The sequence below is a fragment of the Chrysemys picta genome, chromosome 2, assembly GCF_011386835.1.
Source record: "Chrysemys picta bellii isolate R12L10 chromosome 2, ASM1138683v2, whole genome shotgun sequence".
Lineage (NCBI taxonomy): Eukaryota > Metazoa > Chordata > Testudines > Emydidae > Chrysemys > Chrysemys picta.
Window position 1 is genome coordinate 195489653 of NC_088792.1, and position 20838 is coordinate 195510490.

General features: G+C 40.5%; 1 protein-coding gene across 8 annotated transcripts in view; it reads left to right on the top strand.

The window, feature by feature from the left end:
* The window catches only part of RTTN (rotatin), a 179007-nt gene that overhangs the window by 15110 nt on the left and 143059 nt on the right, over positions 1-20838 (top strand). For 7 of the 8 annotated variants that reach the window (XM_065585178.1, XM_008164415.4, XM_024102084.3 and 4 more), the window contains 4 exons: positions 507-688; positions 8642-8757; positions 18133-18303; positions 20134-20346. In XM_065585178.1, coding sequence (XP_065441250.1) covers positions 507-688; positions 8642-8757; positions 18133-18303; positions 20134-20346 — 682 coding nt within the window. The remainder of the gene's footprint in view (positions 1-506; positions 689-8641; positions 8758-18132; positions 18304-20133; positions 20347-20838) is intronic. The other variant, XM_065585180.1, reaches the window with a different exon arrangement.

Here is a 20838-nt window from a genome sequence, read left to right on the forward strand (position 1 = left end):
TCGACGGGAGAGTTTCTCCCATCGACCCAACACGGTGTAGACACCGCAATAAGTCGACCTAACGTATGTCGACTTCAGCTACATTATTCACGTAGCTGGAGTTGCGTAACTTAGGTCGACTTAACCCCATAGTGTAGACCTGCCCTTAGTTTTAGCACAAACATTTAACACACAGAAGGAAAAACTCTTTTTTGTCAAAGATTCAACACTCCATTCATTCCTGATCCACATTTCTAGGTACATTTTTGAAGATCTCTACTAAAACAGGCAACATCAGATTTAACATACTATAGATTTCTAAGGAAAAAAATGTCCCCCACGTTATTTATTTATTTATTTATTTATTTGTGGGAGAAAAAGCTAGTCTGCCTTTATAAATCCTAAAGAAATGAAAAAAAGGGTACAATCCTTTTTTTACCTCTTCAGGTCACTTTTTTTTTTTTTAAAGACTATTTAAGTTGTCTTGTTTGACAGTGTTTAATTCCTATGCTGTATTTGCTTTGTAGTGGAAGCAGTACTCAAGCTAGTGCAAACTCCAGAATAAATCTGCAGTCACCGCTGGATGTAGGGCACATTGACCTGCCAGACCTGGAAAGTGAGGATACTTTAGAGTTACAGTTCCAACAGCTCAGCCTTCCTCAGTTCTGTGTCTCCATCCTGGAATATGCTGTACCTCTTCTAAGAACAGGTGAATGGATATTAGATGGTTTTTGTGTGTGCAGGAATCCTTATTTTCTCTCATTTTGTATCCCATCCCAGTAGGAGAATCCCATAATATTTTCAAAATGGGTGCTTTGTAAAGATTTTTTTTTTTTTAAAGCAGCCATTCTTAAGCACATTAATCACACTATTGTGTGGTTATTTTGTTGTGGGGTATTTGGTAAGGCCCTGTAAAGTTGGATCAGCTAATAGATCTCTGGCTCTGTTTTGCCCTAGAAAAAGATGGCGGGAAGAAATTGAATGCACAAGGGAAGGAGACAGGGGAATGTAGATTCAAAGGGAAGAGGAAATAGTGAGTTTGGCTGAGACAAAGTAAAGTGGGACATGGGTGTGTGGACTGAAAAGCAGAAAATAAACCCTCTCTCAACTTAACCTTGTTTTTTTCTGTCACCAGCATGAACGTGTGGCTCTTTTTTCTCTTTACTAGTATTCTTTACAGATGTCTCTATATTTGCCCTCCATAAGCTTATGCAATTCACATTTTTAAAATAAAAATTCATTTTAATCAAAAATTATTTCGATATAATCACTATGAAGAAAAAGATCTCTCTCTAACTCAGAGCACGTACATCGTCTCTGGGGCTAACTATGTAGCTTCCTGGTCTACCTGGAATGTTTCTTGGCCTTGTCCATGTGAGAAAATATTCATATGTGGGAGAAACCTTTAGATTTTTTTCTATATTGTTCAGTCCTTTTCTTTTTTGGTAGACATAGAACCTTAGGGTCCATTTGCTAAACATTAATATTTCAGAAGTACTTTAGAAATAAAATCTACATATTGTGTCACATTAAAATAAGTTCAAAAGTATTTCAACTTGTATTTGTGTTTTGACTAATCTGTAATCTTTTCCTTGTAAACTTCCATATAAATTTATTAACTGAGGACTTGTATGATGAGAGAGAACCAATAAATCATGTGTGACTCATGCTTTATCTTCATGTCACACATTGGAATTTCAGTAGTAGTATATTTTAGTTTTACCTTTTACATTCTCAGTACTGACTTTGAGTACTTACTCTTGGGTCCTGTTTATTGCCAGGAAAGTAGATTTTTCTTGCTTCCGCAAAAAGGAGGAGGCGGAATGATGGAGTCCACAGATTTCTTCTTGCATTTCATTAATGACTTTATTAAAAGAAAGTCATGATCAGATGAGTTGCAGAAAGGAACGAGGATGCCTTTCCTGTAAGAAATCTACATAACATGTCAGTTATATTAGTTAGCCAGCTGAAAAATCCAGGTCACTTGACGTCTGTTGTTATAGGTTTTGTTTTGGTAAATGGAATATCCAGATAATTTTATCAGGAAAAGTATTTTAATGGGCGGGTTATCTAAATTTATTTAGGATATATTTATATTTTCTATTATCTGCCAGAACAGTAGAAGACGTTCGCATTTTCATAGATTCATAGTGTTAAATCCTGGCACCATTGAAGGCAATGGCAAAATTCCCCTTGAGTTCAAACAGGCCAGGGTTTCACTTATAGAGTTTAATGTCAGAATGGATTATGATTATATAGTGTGACATCTAAGGCCATTTAATTTATACAGAACAGATGCATTTCAAGCTTATCTCTGGTTTTTGCATGCGGCCTTTCAGTTGAGTCTGCCACTGCAAAGCCACAGATTCACAGTACAGTCTTCTCTTCAATCAACAAAACAGCTATGCTTTGGCAGTTGGGAGAAGATTTTAGTTTTTTGGATGATGCATAAGCATACATCTACGCAGCAATGTGACGGGGGAGGGTTCCAGAGCCCAGGCTCCAGCCTGAACCCGAATGTCTACCCAGTAATTTTTAGCCTCCTGGGACAGCCACGGGTCTTGTATGCCAGTATAGGTGTACTCTATGTGTCTAGATCTGGGGTGATGTGGTTTCTCCCTGCTCCCCTCACCTAGGGGGTGATGTAATTTCTTCTTACCACCCAGCCTAGAGTTCAAATTCTTTATATGGCTTTGTTAGTGTGAGTGGGTTAGTTATATCTCCTTCTGTTTCCCATGGGGTAATAATGGAGCATAAGTAGAAAACAACATACTATATTTTCAACCTGTCTCAGGAGGTGTGAAACCCCATGATCTGGGGACAACCCTTATTTTCTCCCGTCCTCCCCTTCACAACTCTCTACCCCTCTGGGTTGCTAGTTTAGCAACAGTGTCTGAATTGGCCTATGAACATAATTGTCGGCACAGTTAGTAGTACTATTAATCTTAGATGATATTTATATGCTCTTTATTTTTCTAAACTGGTTAAATTAGTAGGAAATAACTTTTCACATTTGGTCTTAATTTATCTCATCCAAATTTTACACTGTAGTACATTTTGGCCTGCCTTGGATAATGTAAAGGTTATTGGACTTGTAAAGATTTTTATTGGACTTATTAATGTACCACTTTATACCATCTTGAGAGTGACGCTATTTGTGTGAAAATATTGAATCTTTAAGTGGCTTTTTATGTTTTTGGAATATGTTTTTAATCAATAACATAGTTCTTAAATGGTTCTTTTTTTATGGTCTCTAATTTACTGAATATATAATCTAGTATTTAACTGTGTAGAAGCAAGTATCAATTTTGGACCTCCCTGAACCAAAGATCTTAACAGCCACAAAACATTCTTATGGATCAGTGGAGCAACTACTTGGCCTATGTTTTGTAGCATGTTTATAGAATTATGCAGTTCATTAATTGCATTATTTATTAACCTATTTGGAGCTCCCTTGGTTTGAGGAGTTGGGAGGTGATCAGCTTTTTTATTTGAATACCGTTTTGAACTACTTTGTGGTGTGATGATGTGGGAAGCTCTTGTTCACTGTCTTAAACTTTTTTGGACTAATTGTCAGTAGTTACCAAGTGGACACTAGTATCTCGTAGGAAGTAGGGATGTAAAAGGTTAACTGGTAAGCATTAGGCTTACCGTTCACCAACCTTAACTGTTAACCCCCTGTGCGCCGGCCAGAGAAGCCCCAGCCCCGGCGGCCCCGCTTATGACTGTGGTATTTGAGAATGATGGTCAGTTTTGTCTAAAATCCCAGAGAAAAGGCTGGTACACTGACTTTGCTATGCTGTTCCTCTGTCATACTCAGCAATACATTTTCCATTTGCAAATAGCGACAGAGGTTCCAAACTCTGGTAGCACAACTACTACATTTTCTTTTACCAGTATTGCAGCAATATACATATTGATATTCTAAACCCCGTTTTACACGGAAGGGAAACTAGGTGTATCACACTTTGCTTCTAAACTTTTTTTAAAATTTTTTGTGGAAGTCAAATTGATAATTGCAGTTATTTCTGCATACATTAATTTACCAAATTTCCCTATGCCCTTTAGTAGTGAAGTCTTGCATGCTTTCTAACAGCAGTTGAAGAGGTCTGTAAAAGGACTTCAACTAACTGAATGTGGAAATGTGCAGTAATTTGAAAACCTAAAGAAATCAACCTGTACTTGTGACTCCTTAAATGAACGAGGTACTACTTACTTACTACTTAGTTTTCCTTGCTTAATTTAAAACTCTCATCACACAAGGTTGAGGAAATGCTTGTCTGCATTAATTTCAGACTTTTAAGAACTTCCCAATGTCTAGTCAGTTTAAATGTAATAAATGACCGATACTGAATCTAATACTGCGTAAACATCTTAAATGCTTTAAGACCTTATTTTGCAATTTAAAAGGCAAAGGATAGTAGTTCAGAGTAAGTCCACACTTCGAGCTAGAGTATGAGTCTCAGCTTGAGGAGACATAGGGTAGCTTTAATTGACCTTGTGCCCTAAAACTAGAATGTAGCCACAGCAGCACGACTGTGGGAAGGTAAAGTATTTACCCAGTATTTCTGATCTCTGATGGCAATCCTTGATTAGAGCTAGTGTGAGTATATCTTCGCGAGCTGCGAATCTCACCTCCAGCTTGTAGCATAGACATACCCTAAGTTACTATCCTTTGCCTTAAACGCAAAGAGCAAAATAAGTATTAAAACATTTAAGATATTTACATATTATTAGATTCATTATCAGTTATTTATCATTTGTACAACTTTAAACTGAACTGTAGATGTACCCTCAGTGAAAGGTTCATTTTGCTTTTAACAGTGGGTAGGAGATATTTTTATTTTAAATTATATAAAATATAAATAGTTCCAGATTGGAAAATTCACTAAGATAAAAGTTAAAGTAATAAATAAATATATATTATTATAATCTTGATTTATAAAAAGTCAAAGTAAAAATTCAAAGTTCCACAACTGACCTGAATATATTTCTGGACTCATTTTTCTTCTGCCCCTCCCCCTTTAAAGAGGCAGTCACAGTATGTAGCCCAATCTTGATCAGTTTATTTTAAATAACCAATTTAGCTCTTAGGGCCTTCTCCTAATAATCAGGGGCTGGCAATAGCATAGATGCATTTTTTAATGTGCCAATCACTAGTATTAAGGAGCCACATGCATATAACCAAACTTAGACCGAGCTCTTATCCCTATTTTAAGTCTCTTTGGGGGAGGGGAGTTAATCTCTTTGGCCTTTCTTTGGAAACATTATGGGGTCGTTATGCTACTTTATTTGAGAAAGTCCTATCTGAAGAAATTCTGTTGATATGATTGCCATCAGTGATATCACACAGCAAAGGTCCTCTACTCTGTACCAGTTCTTGAAAGTTTCATACTTAGGGCTATCAGTGGGAGCTTCCACCTCGATTGAAGGTGCTGCTGAAACTGTGAGAAAGTGGGGAAAGAGTTGATATTAAGAAAGCTTGGCTCTTTTCCATTAATGGCATTATGTTTTAAGGTCCTGGTCCTTTATTTGTTATTGGACTGGATGCTAATGTGGAGTATTGTATGATACTCTCAACATTCTGCTTTGTTTAGCAAGAGGACCACAATATGTTGAATCAGCTGTAGCGTACATGTGGGCTGCAGAGTCATCTCAGGTAGAGTGCGTTGAAATTGTCTAGCTTGGAAGTCAAAAAAGTGTGGATCACGGTTAGCTAAGTCTTTGGGCTGGTCTACACTGGGGGCGGGGGGGATCGATCCAAGATATGCAGCTTCAGCTACGCAAATAGCGTAGCTGAAGTTGAAGTATCTTGGATCGAATTACCTGGGGTCCAGACGGCACGGGATCGACAGCCGCGGCTCCCCCATCGACTGCGCTACCACTGCTCGCTCTGGTGGAGTTCCGGAGTCGACGGTGAGCACGTTCGGGGATCGATATATTGCGTCTTAACGAGTAGTGAAGACGTACCCTTAATCTGTGAGAGGTGGGTGCAGGCTCCAGCTAGAAAATGCTCTGGCTGCTGTTGCTGTTATCAGTATTCATGAGGTTGCGCTGAACCTTGAAACTTCATTCCACCTTGACGATGGATAATGGAGATGTTGCCTTCGCTAGGTAGTGAAATTGTTGCTTTTGCCGATTCTTAAATGTTTTCTCTTTCCCTTTCCCACACTCTCACTTCAGTTTTACCTGGGTAGTGTGAACTGACTACTTCTTGATCAGAATTCATACACATCTAGACTCCAGATCAATTATCAAACCTCGGGGTGGGGGATGGGGGGAGCTTACTGTGGAAATGTAGCATTTCACTACTAAATAAACATATGTTTGAAACCATAACTAAGATCAGGAACACTACAGTGACCCTCCTGAGCTATAAATAGTGTGCGGACCTCAGGTTTTCTTTCAGAAATACCCTAAAAGTACAAACAAGTATGTCACAAAGGAGTGGAAGCATAGGGAAGAAAGTGTGCCCAGTGAGTCAGCTGCAAGAAGACCTTAAGCATTGAGAATTCCAAACCTAATTTAGCCCTACAAAAGTTTTGCCCATGCTGAGAGACAGGGCCTAACTTGTCTTGTTGAGAAAACTGCATGATGTTGAGTCCACTCCTTATAAATATGCAACAGATAAAGCAGCAGCTGTCACTTTGAAAGCGGCCAGCCTTCCATCTATTCTCCTTTTGTGGCCACTAATGGCTTAGTGTCAACTCTCATGTACAGCACATCTGCAGGCTTGCTAGTCCAAGTTGCTTTTGCTCACAGATTCTCAGCTGTAAGAATACATGAAGCCCTACCTCAAGAAGTCACCAATAGGCAATCCACATTACGCAGAATGTAACCTTCTGGTTAAAGGGGACCAAGAAAAGGGACTTACAAAATAAGAGTAAAAAAGAAGGCCAAAAAAGGAGTGGGAGGTGGGGGGTTGGGAATGACAAGGCAAAAGACCCCAGGTTGAAGAAGAACAGGAGAGAGAAAATGGACCAAAAAAATAAAGACGTCTGTGACAGTAGTTTGGGATGGTGGGAAAGGGCATAGCAGAATCATCCATCTACCAGCCTTTGACAAAAAGTAGGGAGCTGCTATCCTAGTACATAGGTTAGTGTGGAAACATGCATCCTATGTTGAAAACAAAACCACCAAGAATGGGGAGATATCACCTGGATAGGCAGGAGAGAAAGTTAAGTTTCAGGCAGATTTATCCCTGAGCTAGAAAGATCAATCAAATAACATTGTATCCACAGCAAAGGTAAAATGTGTCTGCAACACTATAAAACTTTATATGTAAACATTCTCATCCTGTCCTTCCTCATATAGCCAACTGACTTTATTTGGCAAAATTCCTATCCATGGTAAATATACATTAGCCTTTTTTTTCCCGGGAGTGTCTTCTCTGAGCAACTATTCCTAGTTGTCATCTTAGCTGCGACTTAACGAGTTCACCCAAGGTTAGCAATGCTACACCTGTGTCTTCACTAGGCTTACAAAAATGCTAACAGGCACAATAATACAGTAGAAATGTCATTGGTGGTAGCTTTTCTAGTATAGGCTATACTCATTAAAACAGCCTGGAAAATATATTAAAGTTTAGCAGCTTCAGCACAAAATCTATTTCCCTGCTTTTTATTTACTGTAGTGCTTGATAATAAGAACTAATATCTTCCTTGTTTCTGGAGGGTGAAGGGGAAGAATCAAAAAATATCCCAGTAGTACTTCCTTATTAAACATGGTGCTGCTGTAACTAGAAGAAGGAATTTATCATTTCAGTAAGCTGACCATTGGGAATTCAGGGTAGTTAAAGAATCCAGGGTGGAATGTGACTTTTTCCTCGCAAGAAATGTGACCGGCTGGCTTAAGTAGTCAGAATCATCAACTAGCATAAGTGTGGCCAACCTGAGCCTGAGAAGAGCCAGAATTTACCAATGTACATTACCAAAGAGCCACAGTAATACATCAGCAGCCCCACATCGCTCTCCCCCTGCCCACCCCTGCTCCCAGCGCCTCCCACCCAGCGGCAGCCCTGCCAATTAGTGCCTCCCCCTCCCATCCCACACCTCCCAATCAGCTGTTTCATGGCGTACAGGAGGCTTGGGTGTGGGGGGAGGAGCGAGGGCATGGCAGGCTCAGGGGAGGGGTGGAGTGGGGGCAGGGCCTGCGGCAGAGCCAGGGATTGAGCAGTGAGCACCTCCTGGAACATTGGAAAGTTGGCGTCTGTAGCTCCAGCCCCGGAGTTGGTGCCTATACAAGGAGCTGCATATTAACTTCTGAAGAGCTGCATGTGGTTCCGGAGCCACAGGTTGGCCGCTCCTGAACTAGTGTATGAAGAGCTGTCTGTAGTACAAAGAATGAAACCATGTTAAGATCTGAACTGTGGGGGCGTGCCTAGTCCTCTTGGTGAATAGTGAGCTCTCTAGTGAATTAACTCTCAAAATATTCTTTCCAGAAAACAAAGAAAAAGTAGACGTGATTCAGAGCTATTGCTGGATGTTGCAATGGTGACAATTGATGCTAACTGAGTAGCATGAATGAACAAGAAAATTAAATTTACAGATGTTCAGAGTTAAAGTATTCCCTGGCTGAAAAGGGGCTGCTCTACTAACATTAAATCATTTATACGCTGTCTACAATTGAACTGCTGTAACATCTTTCACATTTTCATTCATAGGCAGTAGTAGAATGACAATGCAAGTTCTTGAATTACTTGCTGAAGATGTGCTGCTTATTGGTGATGCAGTATCTGAAGATGTTTGGGAGGACCACAGCCTCTTTGGGTTAGAGTTGGTGAGTCTGGAAAGTTTCTTATCTTTAGACTTTGGTTAATGGTATATAACAGTTTGCCTTTCCTGTAGACATCAGACATTTTCTGGAGGATAGACAATTCTACTGAACTACCCTTTTTTAAACATTTAAACAGTCCAGTAATTACAAAAGGTTGATATTGTTGGCATGTTCCTCTTATTTTAAACTTTGATATGTATACTCCTCGTCTACTAGAAATATTGAAGTCATAAGAGTTTAAGGCCATAAGGGACCACCAGTTCATTTAGTTTGACCTCCTATATGTCACAGGCTGCCAGCACATTAAACCCAACAACAGAAATGAGACTGAAGTAAATGACACCCACAGGGATAGCATAGGAGGGATCACCAGTGCACCAGAGCTAGAGGCCTTGCAATGGTGGGGAAATAATTAAATGAGATATACACAGACAGTCCTGGCAAATGACCCACTCTCTTATGTGCAGAGGAAGGCAACAACCCACCAAAGTCCCTGCCAATCTGATCTGGGGGAAAATTTCATCCTGACCCTGTATATGGGCATCAATTAGACCGTGAGCATGTGAGCAAGAACCAGCCAGCTGAGCATCTGAGGGAGAGAATCCTCAGTGCTAACGCACTGAAGTTTCACCTTTTATAAATACTCATAATGAATGTTGACTTACAACAAAGGGTTAATGAATATCTATTGACAGACAAATATATTTAGGGTAGGTTGCAGAAGATATACATGGATAGTAAACAGGAGAAGACGGTCTTGTTTAAGTGGCAAGATTTCATTTCCCTGACTTAGGGAAATGATCTTAGCCCTACTAAAGGCTAGGATCATTTCCCTGACTCCCTCAAGGAGTTAAAAATGTCGGGTACACTACAGCCTTATTCATCCAAAGGGCTCAGCAGATACTTAGAGCTTTCAGATGAAGGGCTGCTGGTTGACCAGTTGAAAACCCCATATTCCAGGTAAGTGATTCCAGACTTGCATCAGGATTTGCTACCCACATTTGCAGATGTCCCTTGGAAGGTGGAGATGGGGAGGTTCAAGGTTGACCAGACTTTGATAAATAGGGCCCTACCAAATTCATGGCTGTGAAAAACATGTCATGGACTGTAAAATCAGACCTCCCCTGTGAAATCTAGTATATTGGAAGGGAAGAGGCAGGACTGGGGGTGCCCCAGCTAAGGGCTCCTACTGTACCCGGGGCTCCAGCTGCTAGTCCCCTCCGGGATGGGAATCAACAAGACTTACTCTTCTCCTGCACAGCAGCTCTCAGTGGGAAGATCAGACCCACCTCCACCTCTGGGTACCCCCCTCAGCTGCAGGAAGCTCTGGGGTTGGGCAGCAACCCCGAAGCTTTCTGCAGCTGTAGGAGGTTCTTGGAAGTGGAGGTGGGTTTGCTCCTCCCCCATGCTGATGGGAGCGCCCCAGCTCTGGGCTCCTAGCTGCTAGTCCTGGCCAGACTGGGGAGGGACTTGTTTTTCCCCTGCATGGCCGCTCTTGGGGGGAGATCAGACTCACCTATGCGTACCTCCCCCAGCTGCAGGAAGCTCCGCCCCCCAATCACTTCCTGCCCCCATTGCTCTGCAGCTGTGGGGGGAGGGATCACTGTACAGGGAGCTGCACCCCTTCTAGATGCAATTAGCTTGTTTAAATAAAAATATAAAGGAAGGTCAAGAACTTGATAGGATATTTTCATTGACACTTTACAGCAGCAAATAACATTCAGGATTCAACTCACTGGTTGATAGATATGGAGACATTGGGCTGGAGGGCAAGCGGGGTTGTAGTGTAGTGTTCTCAATTGGCAGCCTACCGGAAGACAAGTGAAATTACTTGAAGATGAGTGTTCAAAATAAATCAAAAACCTCTACAATCATTACTGCAGTGGATCCTGTGAAAGAATTTGGAAGCCAAATTCTATGTGCCAATGGTGTATTTTGTACAAGCTGCAGTGTTTCCTTGTATCACACATCTGTGACAATGATTCAGCTCCACTTAGACTCGGAAACCCATAGAAGCAGAAACAGGACTGCAGATAGCGCATTGCTGGGAAACAAAATGTTAAAAAAACAAAAGCCAATTTCATCTCTTTTTAAGAAGATGACAGAGAGCTCTGAGATCCATCATTTAGCTAGAATGGAACTTGTGGATGCATTTTCAAGTGCTAATATACCATTGGAAAAACTTGATCACCCAAAGCTGTGTGAATTCACAAAATGCTGGTTGCTTACTAAGTGCGAATAAGCTCCAACAGGACTATCTTGCAAAGGTTTTTGCTACACATTTTGAGGAGATAAAGTCTCAAATTAACTCATGCAGTTATTTCAGCTAGCTGAGTCCACAGATGAGCAAGACAACTACGTACTGAATGTTCTATTTGATTTTATTTCTGACAAGACCAAAGATGTACAGACAGGAAAGCGAATAGTGCTCGCTGACTGCGTTTACTTGGATGCTGTTGCTATACTACAGTTTCTCAAGTGGTAATTAAAACCATTTCAAAATACGGTGTGGATTTGACAGAATATCTGTTTTCATAAGTGACAATGCAGCTTACATGAAATTTTTCAAATCTGTTTTCCAAGGTCTAATGCCAAATGCTGTCCATATTACATGTAACACACATATAATTTCTCTTAGCAGTAAGCTGTGGAGTAGCAAGCTTGGTAAAGATGATAAACTGGTCAGCTACATTAAAAAGATCTTTAAACACTGCATAAGCTGCAAACTTTGATACAGGCAGCACATTGCAAACATGACTGAAATCGGGGAACAAAATATTGTACTTCCCCTAGGGCCAGTAATTACTCATTGGAATGCCTGGTTTTTGGCTGCTGTACAATACCATGCAGCTCCCCCGAAGTACTGCTGAGTTTGTCTCAGAAGAGCTGACACTGACATTGCAAATGCAGGTTTTAACAGAACTTTCAACCCTTCTAAACAATGTTCAGCTGAATGAGCAAGTTCAGTTTGTTGCCAAGAATGCCACAGGACTGATGGACTTAATCATTTGGTTCGAATCTCGGCATGTCACAATCCACCAAGCTTACAACAAGATAACGGATGTACTATTTTGGGTTGGAAGCACAGTCAAATGAACATCAGTCTGACAATGTTGAATTAAATACCAGTGTTCAGCAGGAGTTTTCTTGCATGACAAAGAAGCTCAGACAATACTACTGCTACAGGGAAGAGTCAAGCGATGTAGCAAAAACGGCTCAAAAGTTTCAACAACCTGCAGCAGGGCTCCTGAAAGCTGTATGTATTTTTGACACTGCACAAAGGTACTTGTTGATGGTTGATTTAACCTCACTTACTGTAATTCCTGGCTTTGACAAGAATTGTAGGTTGGAGATTGCTGTTTATAAAAATATCACAAAAGAAGCAGATTGTAGTTTGCCTGTGTTACAATTTTGGAACTCTGTTGAAGGCAGAATCGCCCACCTCTCAAGACTAGCTCGTTGTCAGACAGTTCCAATGAACTTCATGGGTGCAGAGAGAGCTGTGTCTAAACACGGACAGGTGTTTTCAGTGCAGAGACGGAATGAAGAAAGACAGTCGCTAGATGCTCCATTCTGACATTCAATTAATGATATTTGAAACCAGAACTTTTTTTTTTTTGGCTTGCTTTTGTTAACTTAAGGCAGTGGCTCTCAAGTTTGAAGCTACCAATGGAGATCACTACCCTACAAAACCGCCTCACATGCCCATATCTTCCAATCAGGCAGTGTTATTTGCTGCTGTAAAGTGTCAATAAAACCTGTCAAGTTCACATGACCTTGCTTTATTTTATTGAAATAAGCGGCTAATTGCATCTGGAAGTGTACATCTCCCTGTACGGTGACCCCTCCTCCCATGGCTGCGGAGCGATGGGGCAAGAAGCAAATAGGGGTGTGTGTGTGTGTGTGTGTGTGTGTGTGTGTGTGGAGCTTTTTGCAATGGCTGTGCAGGGGAAGAGGAAGTCCTGTCCTTCCCCAGCCTGGCTGAAGCTAGCAGAGATCAGACTCACCTCTGGGAACCTCCCCTCGGCTTCAGGAAGCTCCACGGTTGCTGCAGCACAGAAGTGAGGGTGTACCAGCCTCACTTCTGCACTGCCTCTGAAGGTGGGTCCGATCTTCCCCCAAGAGCGGCTGTGCAGGGGAAAGCAAATCCTGGCCCTCCCCACTCTGGCAGGGACTAGCAGCTAAGAGCCCCCTGCTGGTGCACTCCCAGCAGCCTGGGGGAGATTGGACCCACCTCCACCTTTGGGAGCCTTCTCTGGCTACAGGAAGCTCCGCGGCTGCTACCTTCAGAGCACAGCTCTGAAAGCAGCGCAGAAGTGAGGGTGGCAATCCCGTGACCCCTCCTCCCCCCACAACCCCTTTTTTGGTCAGGATCCCCACAGTTACAATACCATGACATTTCAGATGTAAACATCTAAAAACATGAAAGAGACTAATTTTCAGATCCTGTGGCCATGAAATTTACCAGGACAGACTGTGAGTTTGGTAGGGTCTATTTATAAAGGTTATACTTGGTGTTCTTGGTCATAGAATGTGTCAAATAATATACCTACAGATCAGATGTGACAGTCCCCAAGGGAAACATAATTCATTTAACCTGGAGTATGGCAGGGTGCTGCTAGAGAGGCCTTAATCCAGGGATGGGCAAACTTTTTGGCCTGAGGGCCACATCTGGATATAGAAATTGTATGGCAGGCCATGAATGCTTATGAAATTGTATGGCGGGCTCTGGGGTAGGGCTGGGGATTAGGGGTGCTCCAGGCTGGGTCCGAGGTTCGGAGGGCAGGAGGGGGAATCAGGCTGGGGCAGGGGGCTGGGGCACAGGAGAGGTTGAGGACTTCGGCTGGGGGTGCAGGCTCTGGGGTGGGGATGAGGGGTTTGGGGTGCAGGAGGGTGCTTCGGGCTGGGATTGAGGGGCTCAGACGGTGGGAGGGGGATCGGGGCTGGGGGCATGGGGAACGTGGCGGGGGGTCAGACATGGAGGCTCCAGGTGGCGCTTACCTCAGGCAGCTCCTGGAAGCAGTGGCAATTCCCACCTCTGGCTCCTACGCAGAGGCGCAGCTAGGCAGCTCTTTGCGCTGCCCCTGCAGCTCCTGGAAACAGCAGCAGTAGCATGCCCCCCTCTGGCTCCTATGCGGGGAGGCATGGTGCCAGTCTGGCAGCTCTGTGTGCTGCCCTGTCCGCAGGCGCTGCCCCTGCAGCTCCCATTGGCTGCAGTTCCCAGCCAGTGGGAGCTATGGGGGAGGGTGGTGGTGCTTGGGATGGGGGCAGCGTCCAGATCCCCTGGCTGCCCCTACGCATAGGAGCCGGCGGGGGACATGCTGCTGTTTCTGGGAGTGGTGTGGAAAGCCCCCGACCCTGCTCCCCAACGGGAGCTTGAGGGCCGGATTAAAAGTTCTGACAGGCCAGACATGTCCTGCGGGCCATAGTTTGCCATCCCCTGCCTTAATCAGCTCCTGCCACTCCAGCCCCAATCAGGGGGATTGGATTGGGGCTGGGTAGCTAGCTTAATGCTTGCCTGGTAACTGATCACACTTGCCAGACTTGTTACCAGGAGCTATAAGACTGGGAGGAAGTGAGACCAAGGGGGTGGGGCGGAGACCGGGGGAGGGGAAGGACAGGATAGGACTCAGAGGGAGGTGGGAGTCTCCTAGTCTGTTTCTGGCCAGGCCTGTGGTAGGCCAAGCTATTGTAAAAAGCCTGAATATAGTTGGAAACAGGTGGTGGGGACTTGATCGCAAATAATGAGCATGGGTGTTGCACCAGCCTGAAGTGTCCCTGAGTCTCTGAGAAGAGGGAGAGAAGGGCCAAACCGGAGGGGCAAGGCATGTGCCCCATTACATGGAGTTTAATCAGAATTTGATTAAACAAAAGTGTGGTGTGTGGCTTTATAAATATATAATTCACCACATTTGTTAATCATAAAACACACAAGTATTTTTTTCAGTGACAAACATTTCTGCAGTGCTCAGAAACATTTTTTTGATTTGCTGAAATGTTTATACCCCTCCATGCATGGCAACATGGTGGATCACAGTGAGCTGTTGACCCTTACCCAAAATGTTTTACTGTCTAATAGAAAATATAATGTTTCAACTAGGAAAATTTTTACTATGATTGCTGTGATTATCAGACTGATCAATTAAATGAAGTAGTTTCAGGAAGTTAATTGTTACATAATTTTAACTGCTGTCCTTTTAGAATATAACAAATGGATTTTGTTACTTTAAAGGTTAAAGCATTTATTTAAGATCTGGTCAATGCCAGTAATTTTGCTTGTAATGTTTAAATATATCAAGATGTTTTGTTGAACTATATAGGAAAGTGTAAAGATCCTTCTAGAAGAGGCATGGCTTCATCTGGTGTATGCAAACTGCCATATAGGTGAATTAAATAGAACTAAATTTAAATGTCTAAAACCATGCTAAGCAATATGTAGTCATTTAATAGCCTAGAGTAAAGGGTGCATTAATAATGTTTACATGCTGGAAACGTGCATGTTGTCATTTTTTATAAAATTGGCTACGACTTGTATATCCTTTTGCTGCAGAGTTGTTTTCCAAAGTCTAAACTTTCTTCTTTTTTTAAATTTGTAGTTTTTATAATTGCAAAGAGAACTGTCCAAATGCGACCCCAGGGCAATATTCTTCCTGATTAGGTTGACAGTGTGAAGTAACAGCTCTGAGATGTGTGAACTAGCTTACTCACCCCTGAGTTCATTCTGAAAGCTAATGATGTTGAAATTGTTAACTATTTAAATGCTGATTATCTAGATATTTCTATTAATATTATGTGCTTGTCCCACAATCCCAAATGCCCTTGGATATCAAAACTCCCAGCTGTTTGCTAATGGGATGATGAATCATCCATCTTTCTCTGACCACTTTTATAATATAATTTATGACAAAAATCTGCAGCACACGAAAAACTTGCAGCAGAATAAAATTTAAAATTAACATCCAAATATGTAATACTGTACTAATTGTTATTTTCATATCTGACCTGGTAACACCTTATTTTTTTTAAATTTACTCAAAGTCGATTTAATCAGTTGACACTCAAAATATTGCAGAAATCAGGGCCTTGTCATAGAGTTTGAATTTAGTTTTCAATTGAGTGCACAGAGCTTTGCCTTTAACTGTAAAAATGTCAACAGTTGTGAAATATTGCTATTTGTAGCATTCACCTCTTAATAATTTTACAAAATTTAAAACATCTGACACTAAGTGATGGTAACATGGCTGTAAATAATTATTTACAGGATCAAGTCAGTGAATGGCAGATTTCCCATTGCTTTAACCTCCTGGAAGCTAATGTTTTCAGTCTTTCAAGCACTGTTATAATTGAGCAATATTAAGTATATTCTGAAATTTCCTTATTGGGGTATTTGATATCCAACTAGTTTTAATCCTTTGACTAGATATTATTTGACTTGGATGAATTTGCTCATATGAGAGAGACAGATAATACAGTGTGAACAAATATTTCTTTACACGCTTCCGCCAGAGCACTTCTGTTCTGAACTGCCAGCATCAAGTCCTGACTCTTTGCTGACTAAAAAGAGCCAGGCATGTTAAATTTCATGTTGGAGTTTTGATTTGGTTTAAGTTCCAGTCGGGGTTTCCTAATTAGGAAATATGAAACTGAGCCTGCGAAATAGGGGAAGAAAAAGATTTGCGGTGGGGGAACTGTCTCATTCCTATCGTAGTTGGACCTGAGAAGAAGATTTTGGGAGACCAACCGTTTAGCTTGCTTCTCTATTTTAGTGCTATATCAAATGAAACATCTTTGTCTTTTACTAGGATTTATTTTTTTTAATGGTGTATGCTAAATAAATCTATTAGGCTTCGCTTCTTGAAGAGTAAATGGTGATTTGAAGTCTTTTATAAATCAAGTTTTGAGGACTTCATTAACTCAACCAGAGGTTATGGGCCTACTAGAGGATTGGATGGTGAGGTTCTGTGGCCTGCAATGTACAGGATGTCAGGCTAGGTGAATTATGATGGTCCCGTCTGGCCTTACAAGTGTGTGGGTCTATAAGAGTCTTTGTTTTGGATTAGTTCTGGGGGAGTGTCTCTTATGACCCAGAAATGCTTATAAGTTTCCTGGGCACTTGGTCTTTTGTATTTTCCTTGTTTTAGTCACAGCTTGACAGCTCTGCGAAAAGGGATCCTATTTTTTTTTTTTTTATTTCAGATTCTCTAGAGGAGAAAATTAATTTTGGTAATCCCTTCAAGAACTAGTAGGGGATGCTTCAGTGCTTACTTTTGTCCTCTACCCATGTTTCTGTTCTCTTAGTCTTTTATTGTTGTTGCGTTTCTGTTCTCATTGGTGTTGGGAATGCTTTCCAGTTTTTTGTGATGTGGATTTAATTAGTGTGCTGTTTTCCTCTTCCAAGTCAGTAATGTGAATCTAATTTATTGGGAAATAGGGCGCCTGATACTATGAATTGTCATAGGCTCAACTATTTGTATCACTAGCCGGGATGTGACTGTTTTTTAGGAGTAATAATGCTTGATTCTACCACTGAGTTAAAATATTCGTCTCATGTTCCTAAACCAGGAAGTCAAACTACTGTATTAGTGAGCCAAAGAGAAATAAATTTTCTGTCTTTTTTTCAGATGAGTATGAATCCTTTTCATATGGCTATATAACAACTCTGGACAGTGTTTACTTTGGAAGAATTATTGTTCGGTTCAGTTATATAGCTAGGTATCAGATACTGTTCCCACCTTCCAGATTCTAGCAAACCAAGCTTTACTAACGGTTCACAATGAAATCCATTCCTCTCTCTCTCAACATCCAAAGAGCTGATTTCATCTGGTAGTGATCTCCATTCCTCTTCTGCGCTAGACTCTAAGCAGTTCTAGAAATCTCTTATTGTTTCCTGGTAGGGCTAGTAGACATAACAGAAACTTTTGATGTTCTCAAGACTCCCTTTTTGACTTACTAGGATAAAGTAGACATTCACAGATTTAAATTAGATCCTAATGTTTCTAGTATTGAAACAGACTTCAAAATGTGTTTATGCAAATATTACAGAGTGATAGAAGATCAAAACAGGAACTAATTGGATTATTTTTCTTAAAAATAAAATAAAACACCTCAAATCCACAAACTAGTGTTCAGAATCTCTAAGAAATGTTCTAGAACTTTTCAGCACATTTCTGTTAAATGCCAAAATACAGTTCAACTTGTTGTTATATTTCTGAATAATATAAAGAATAATAATAGAATGTTGACACTTTGCTTAGTTGTAGTACTTATATAAATATTTCACTTTTGTTCTTGTAAAGGTACTGCTATAATAGAGAATGATTAGTGATGATTCTTTTTGTTGATAGGAATTTATATTGTATCTTTTGTTTTCACTTGCAGAAAGATAAGCTGCTTATGGTCCTGGGTTCACTTGGAGAAACCATATCCTACCACAAAAGTAACATCAGCTCAGAGCAGCCTGAGCTGATGTTAGTGCACCACAGAATGGCATTTATTAGCATTTCACTTTTCACCGTGCGACTATTGCAAACACTTCTCCCTGTAGAAAAGGTGAGGGGGGAACAAAGTTAGTAAAGAACTGATTATTGTTAATGTTTTTATGGATGTTTAAAAAGTAGCCTTGTTTTGTCTTTGTATACTAGGAGAGTACAAAGAGGTACTTTTCTAAGATGTTTGGTGGTTGGTGCTGGTAACACAGCTTGTTGGCAGGAAAGGGAACCTGGTGGATTGCTGAGGTGGTATGATCATGGAATAGAATACCCACCTCCACCACCTGCTCAGTTTTTAAGCTTGCAAGGGCCTTTGGCAAAGGTCTGTTGCAGTTTTCAATTTCTGCTAAGGATAGATTTTTTTTTTGGTGAACTTTTTCCACATGTTTTTTGGATAGAACCCAACATTCTTTCTTTCTCTCAGCTCCTGGAATGAGAACACAAGTGTGGGTGAGTGTTTTGGAGAGCTAGGAAGAGTCATGAAGTGTCACATTTCACCTTAAGTCATGATATAGTTTCATGAGCAGTATGTTCATTCATGTCTAAGATGAGCAGTAGAGGTCCGGCTCTGGGTCACAGTGAGCAGGAGCAAGTGGCTTTGGGCAAGAAGACTCTCTGTTGGCAGTTGGCCATTGGAATGTAGGGTGGAACAGCATTATCACGTAAATAGTACTTACTCTTGAAGATTCTTTAATTCCTCGTGACTGCCACTAGCACTGTGCTACTTATACAAAAGCATAATTTTATCATTGCTGTGTTTTTCAAGCTATTCCAAGAGTTGTGTGGTTTGCGAGACTATGCTGCCCTCTGCTTGTTAATAGCAAATTGAACACTTCAGATAGAATTATTTTTGCTTCACTTGCTGTATATATTAAGACACTTGAACTTTTGCTAATGCCTGGACCATTATATGCCATGATAATACTTTATATTTTGCAGTAACCGTAAACTTTTACTGTTTGCAAAGAATAATTACATCATGATAAACAGTCCTGCAATTATCTATAAATTGTAGACAGTATAACAAATTGGAGCTCTATTTAGGAATGGAGTCTTTAGAAACCCTGGGAAGTTTTTGGTTTATATTTAATGACGACTTGTTTCTATTTAAACAATTTTTCACTGCTTTGCTCTGCAGTGTAACTTTGGTTTTTTTCAGAAGTTTTGCAACTTAACATTCATTGTCTAGGAGGATCATTTAACTGATACAAATATGATTTACCATGAATTATATTGTACTATTTAATGTATATGCCTTCTCTCTAGTCCCTAAAAATTGTACATATATATCAGTTTTTGTATAAACACCATTTTTATTACTATCATTTTGTGTCCAGCAAATGGTTTTTTGTTTGTTTATTTTTTATCTTGTGTATTGACAGGAGTTGAGCAATGTAGCTTTCAGACTCTGAATTACTAATTTCAGCAGAGTTACCACTTATTGCAATCAGAGCAAGTTCTCATCTGGTAATATGTTGCAACATTATGCAATTGTAAAGCTGCAAGTATTTTAGGGATTATAAAGATACCTGTAATGATAACATTATAAAGGGCAAGAGGCTACAGAAATAATTGAGTCTGTGTTACAATCTGGTGGTTACTAATTAGACAAAATTTAACAAATTAGTGGAGGATCCAGTCCCATAGCTGGACTATACATATTACTTCAGCACTAACTTACACCTATAGGTTCCCCTCCAATTTTTCCTAAAAGGTCTCCATCTGCTCGAAGTTGTAAAATTTGGAAGTCACTTTTCAGATCTTCTGGTTTTTTTTAAATACTAAATAGCAGCATTGAGAATTGCACTTGTTAAATAATTCAAAAGTTGAATTTAATAGCTAATGTTTATACTAATTTTTTCCTTTTTTTCCCTGCTCCACTTTTCTCAAGGCCAGCAAAGTGTTACCAGAGAGCTTGCTGACTGCTTTATTTCTTCTTTCCTTGGACATGCCATTCTCCTTGGAATATCCAAGTATTCATGAGTCTGTGGCAGCCTATTTGGAGCAGATGAATTCTGAGAACTACAGTATTTATAAACAAGCTGCAGAGGCTGTTCATTCAATTGACTGCACCTGTAACTTTATGATGGATGTCCATAAGGAGGTATTGAATTCTGGTATACAAACTATACTGAAAAGCCTTTTGAAAATTAAAAACAAACAAAAAACTAGAGACCAAAATATTTAGGTGTGAGAATATTCCTTGTTCTGTGTTGATATGTGTACTTGTCTGACATGAGGGTAACAGTCAGTTTCACTTAATATCAACCAGAAAGTTGAGAAAATCTGGCAAATGCAGGATGAAAAAATTAAGGGGGTATTGCTTTGTGAATTTATAACCAGAAAGGTATGAAAGTAAGAATAGTATATTTTAAAGGAAAGAATGCTGTAAAGTAATTTGCACTATTTGAAATAACTTAGAACATTTTATATTCCAAGCAGTCCAAATAAGATGGCACTAACAACTAGGTAAAGACCTTTCGACGCTCATTATGCTGCTAATTTTGAGAGAGATATCATTGTTGTCTTCATGTGTTTTATGGACATTTACTCCATTAGGTACTCTATTTCTTGTCTTCTTGTTAAGGATATAAAT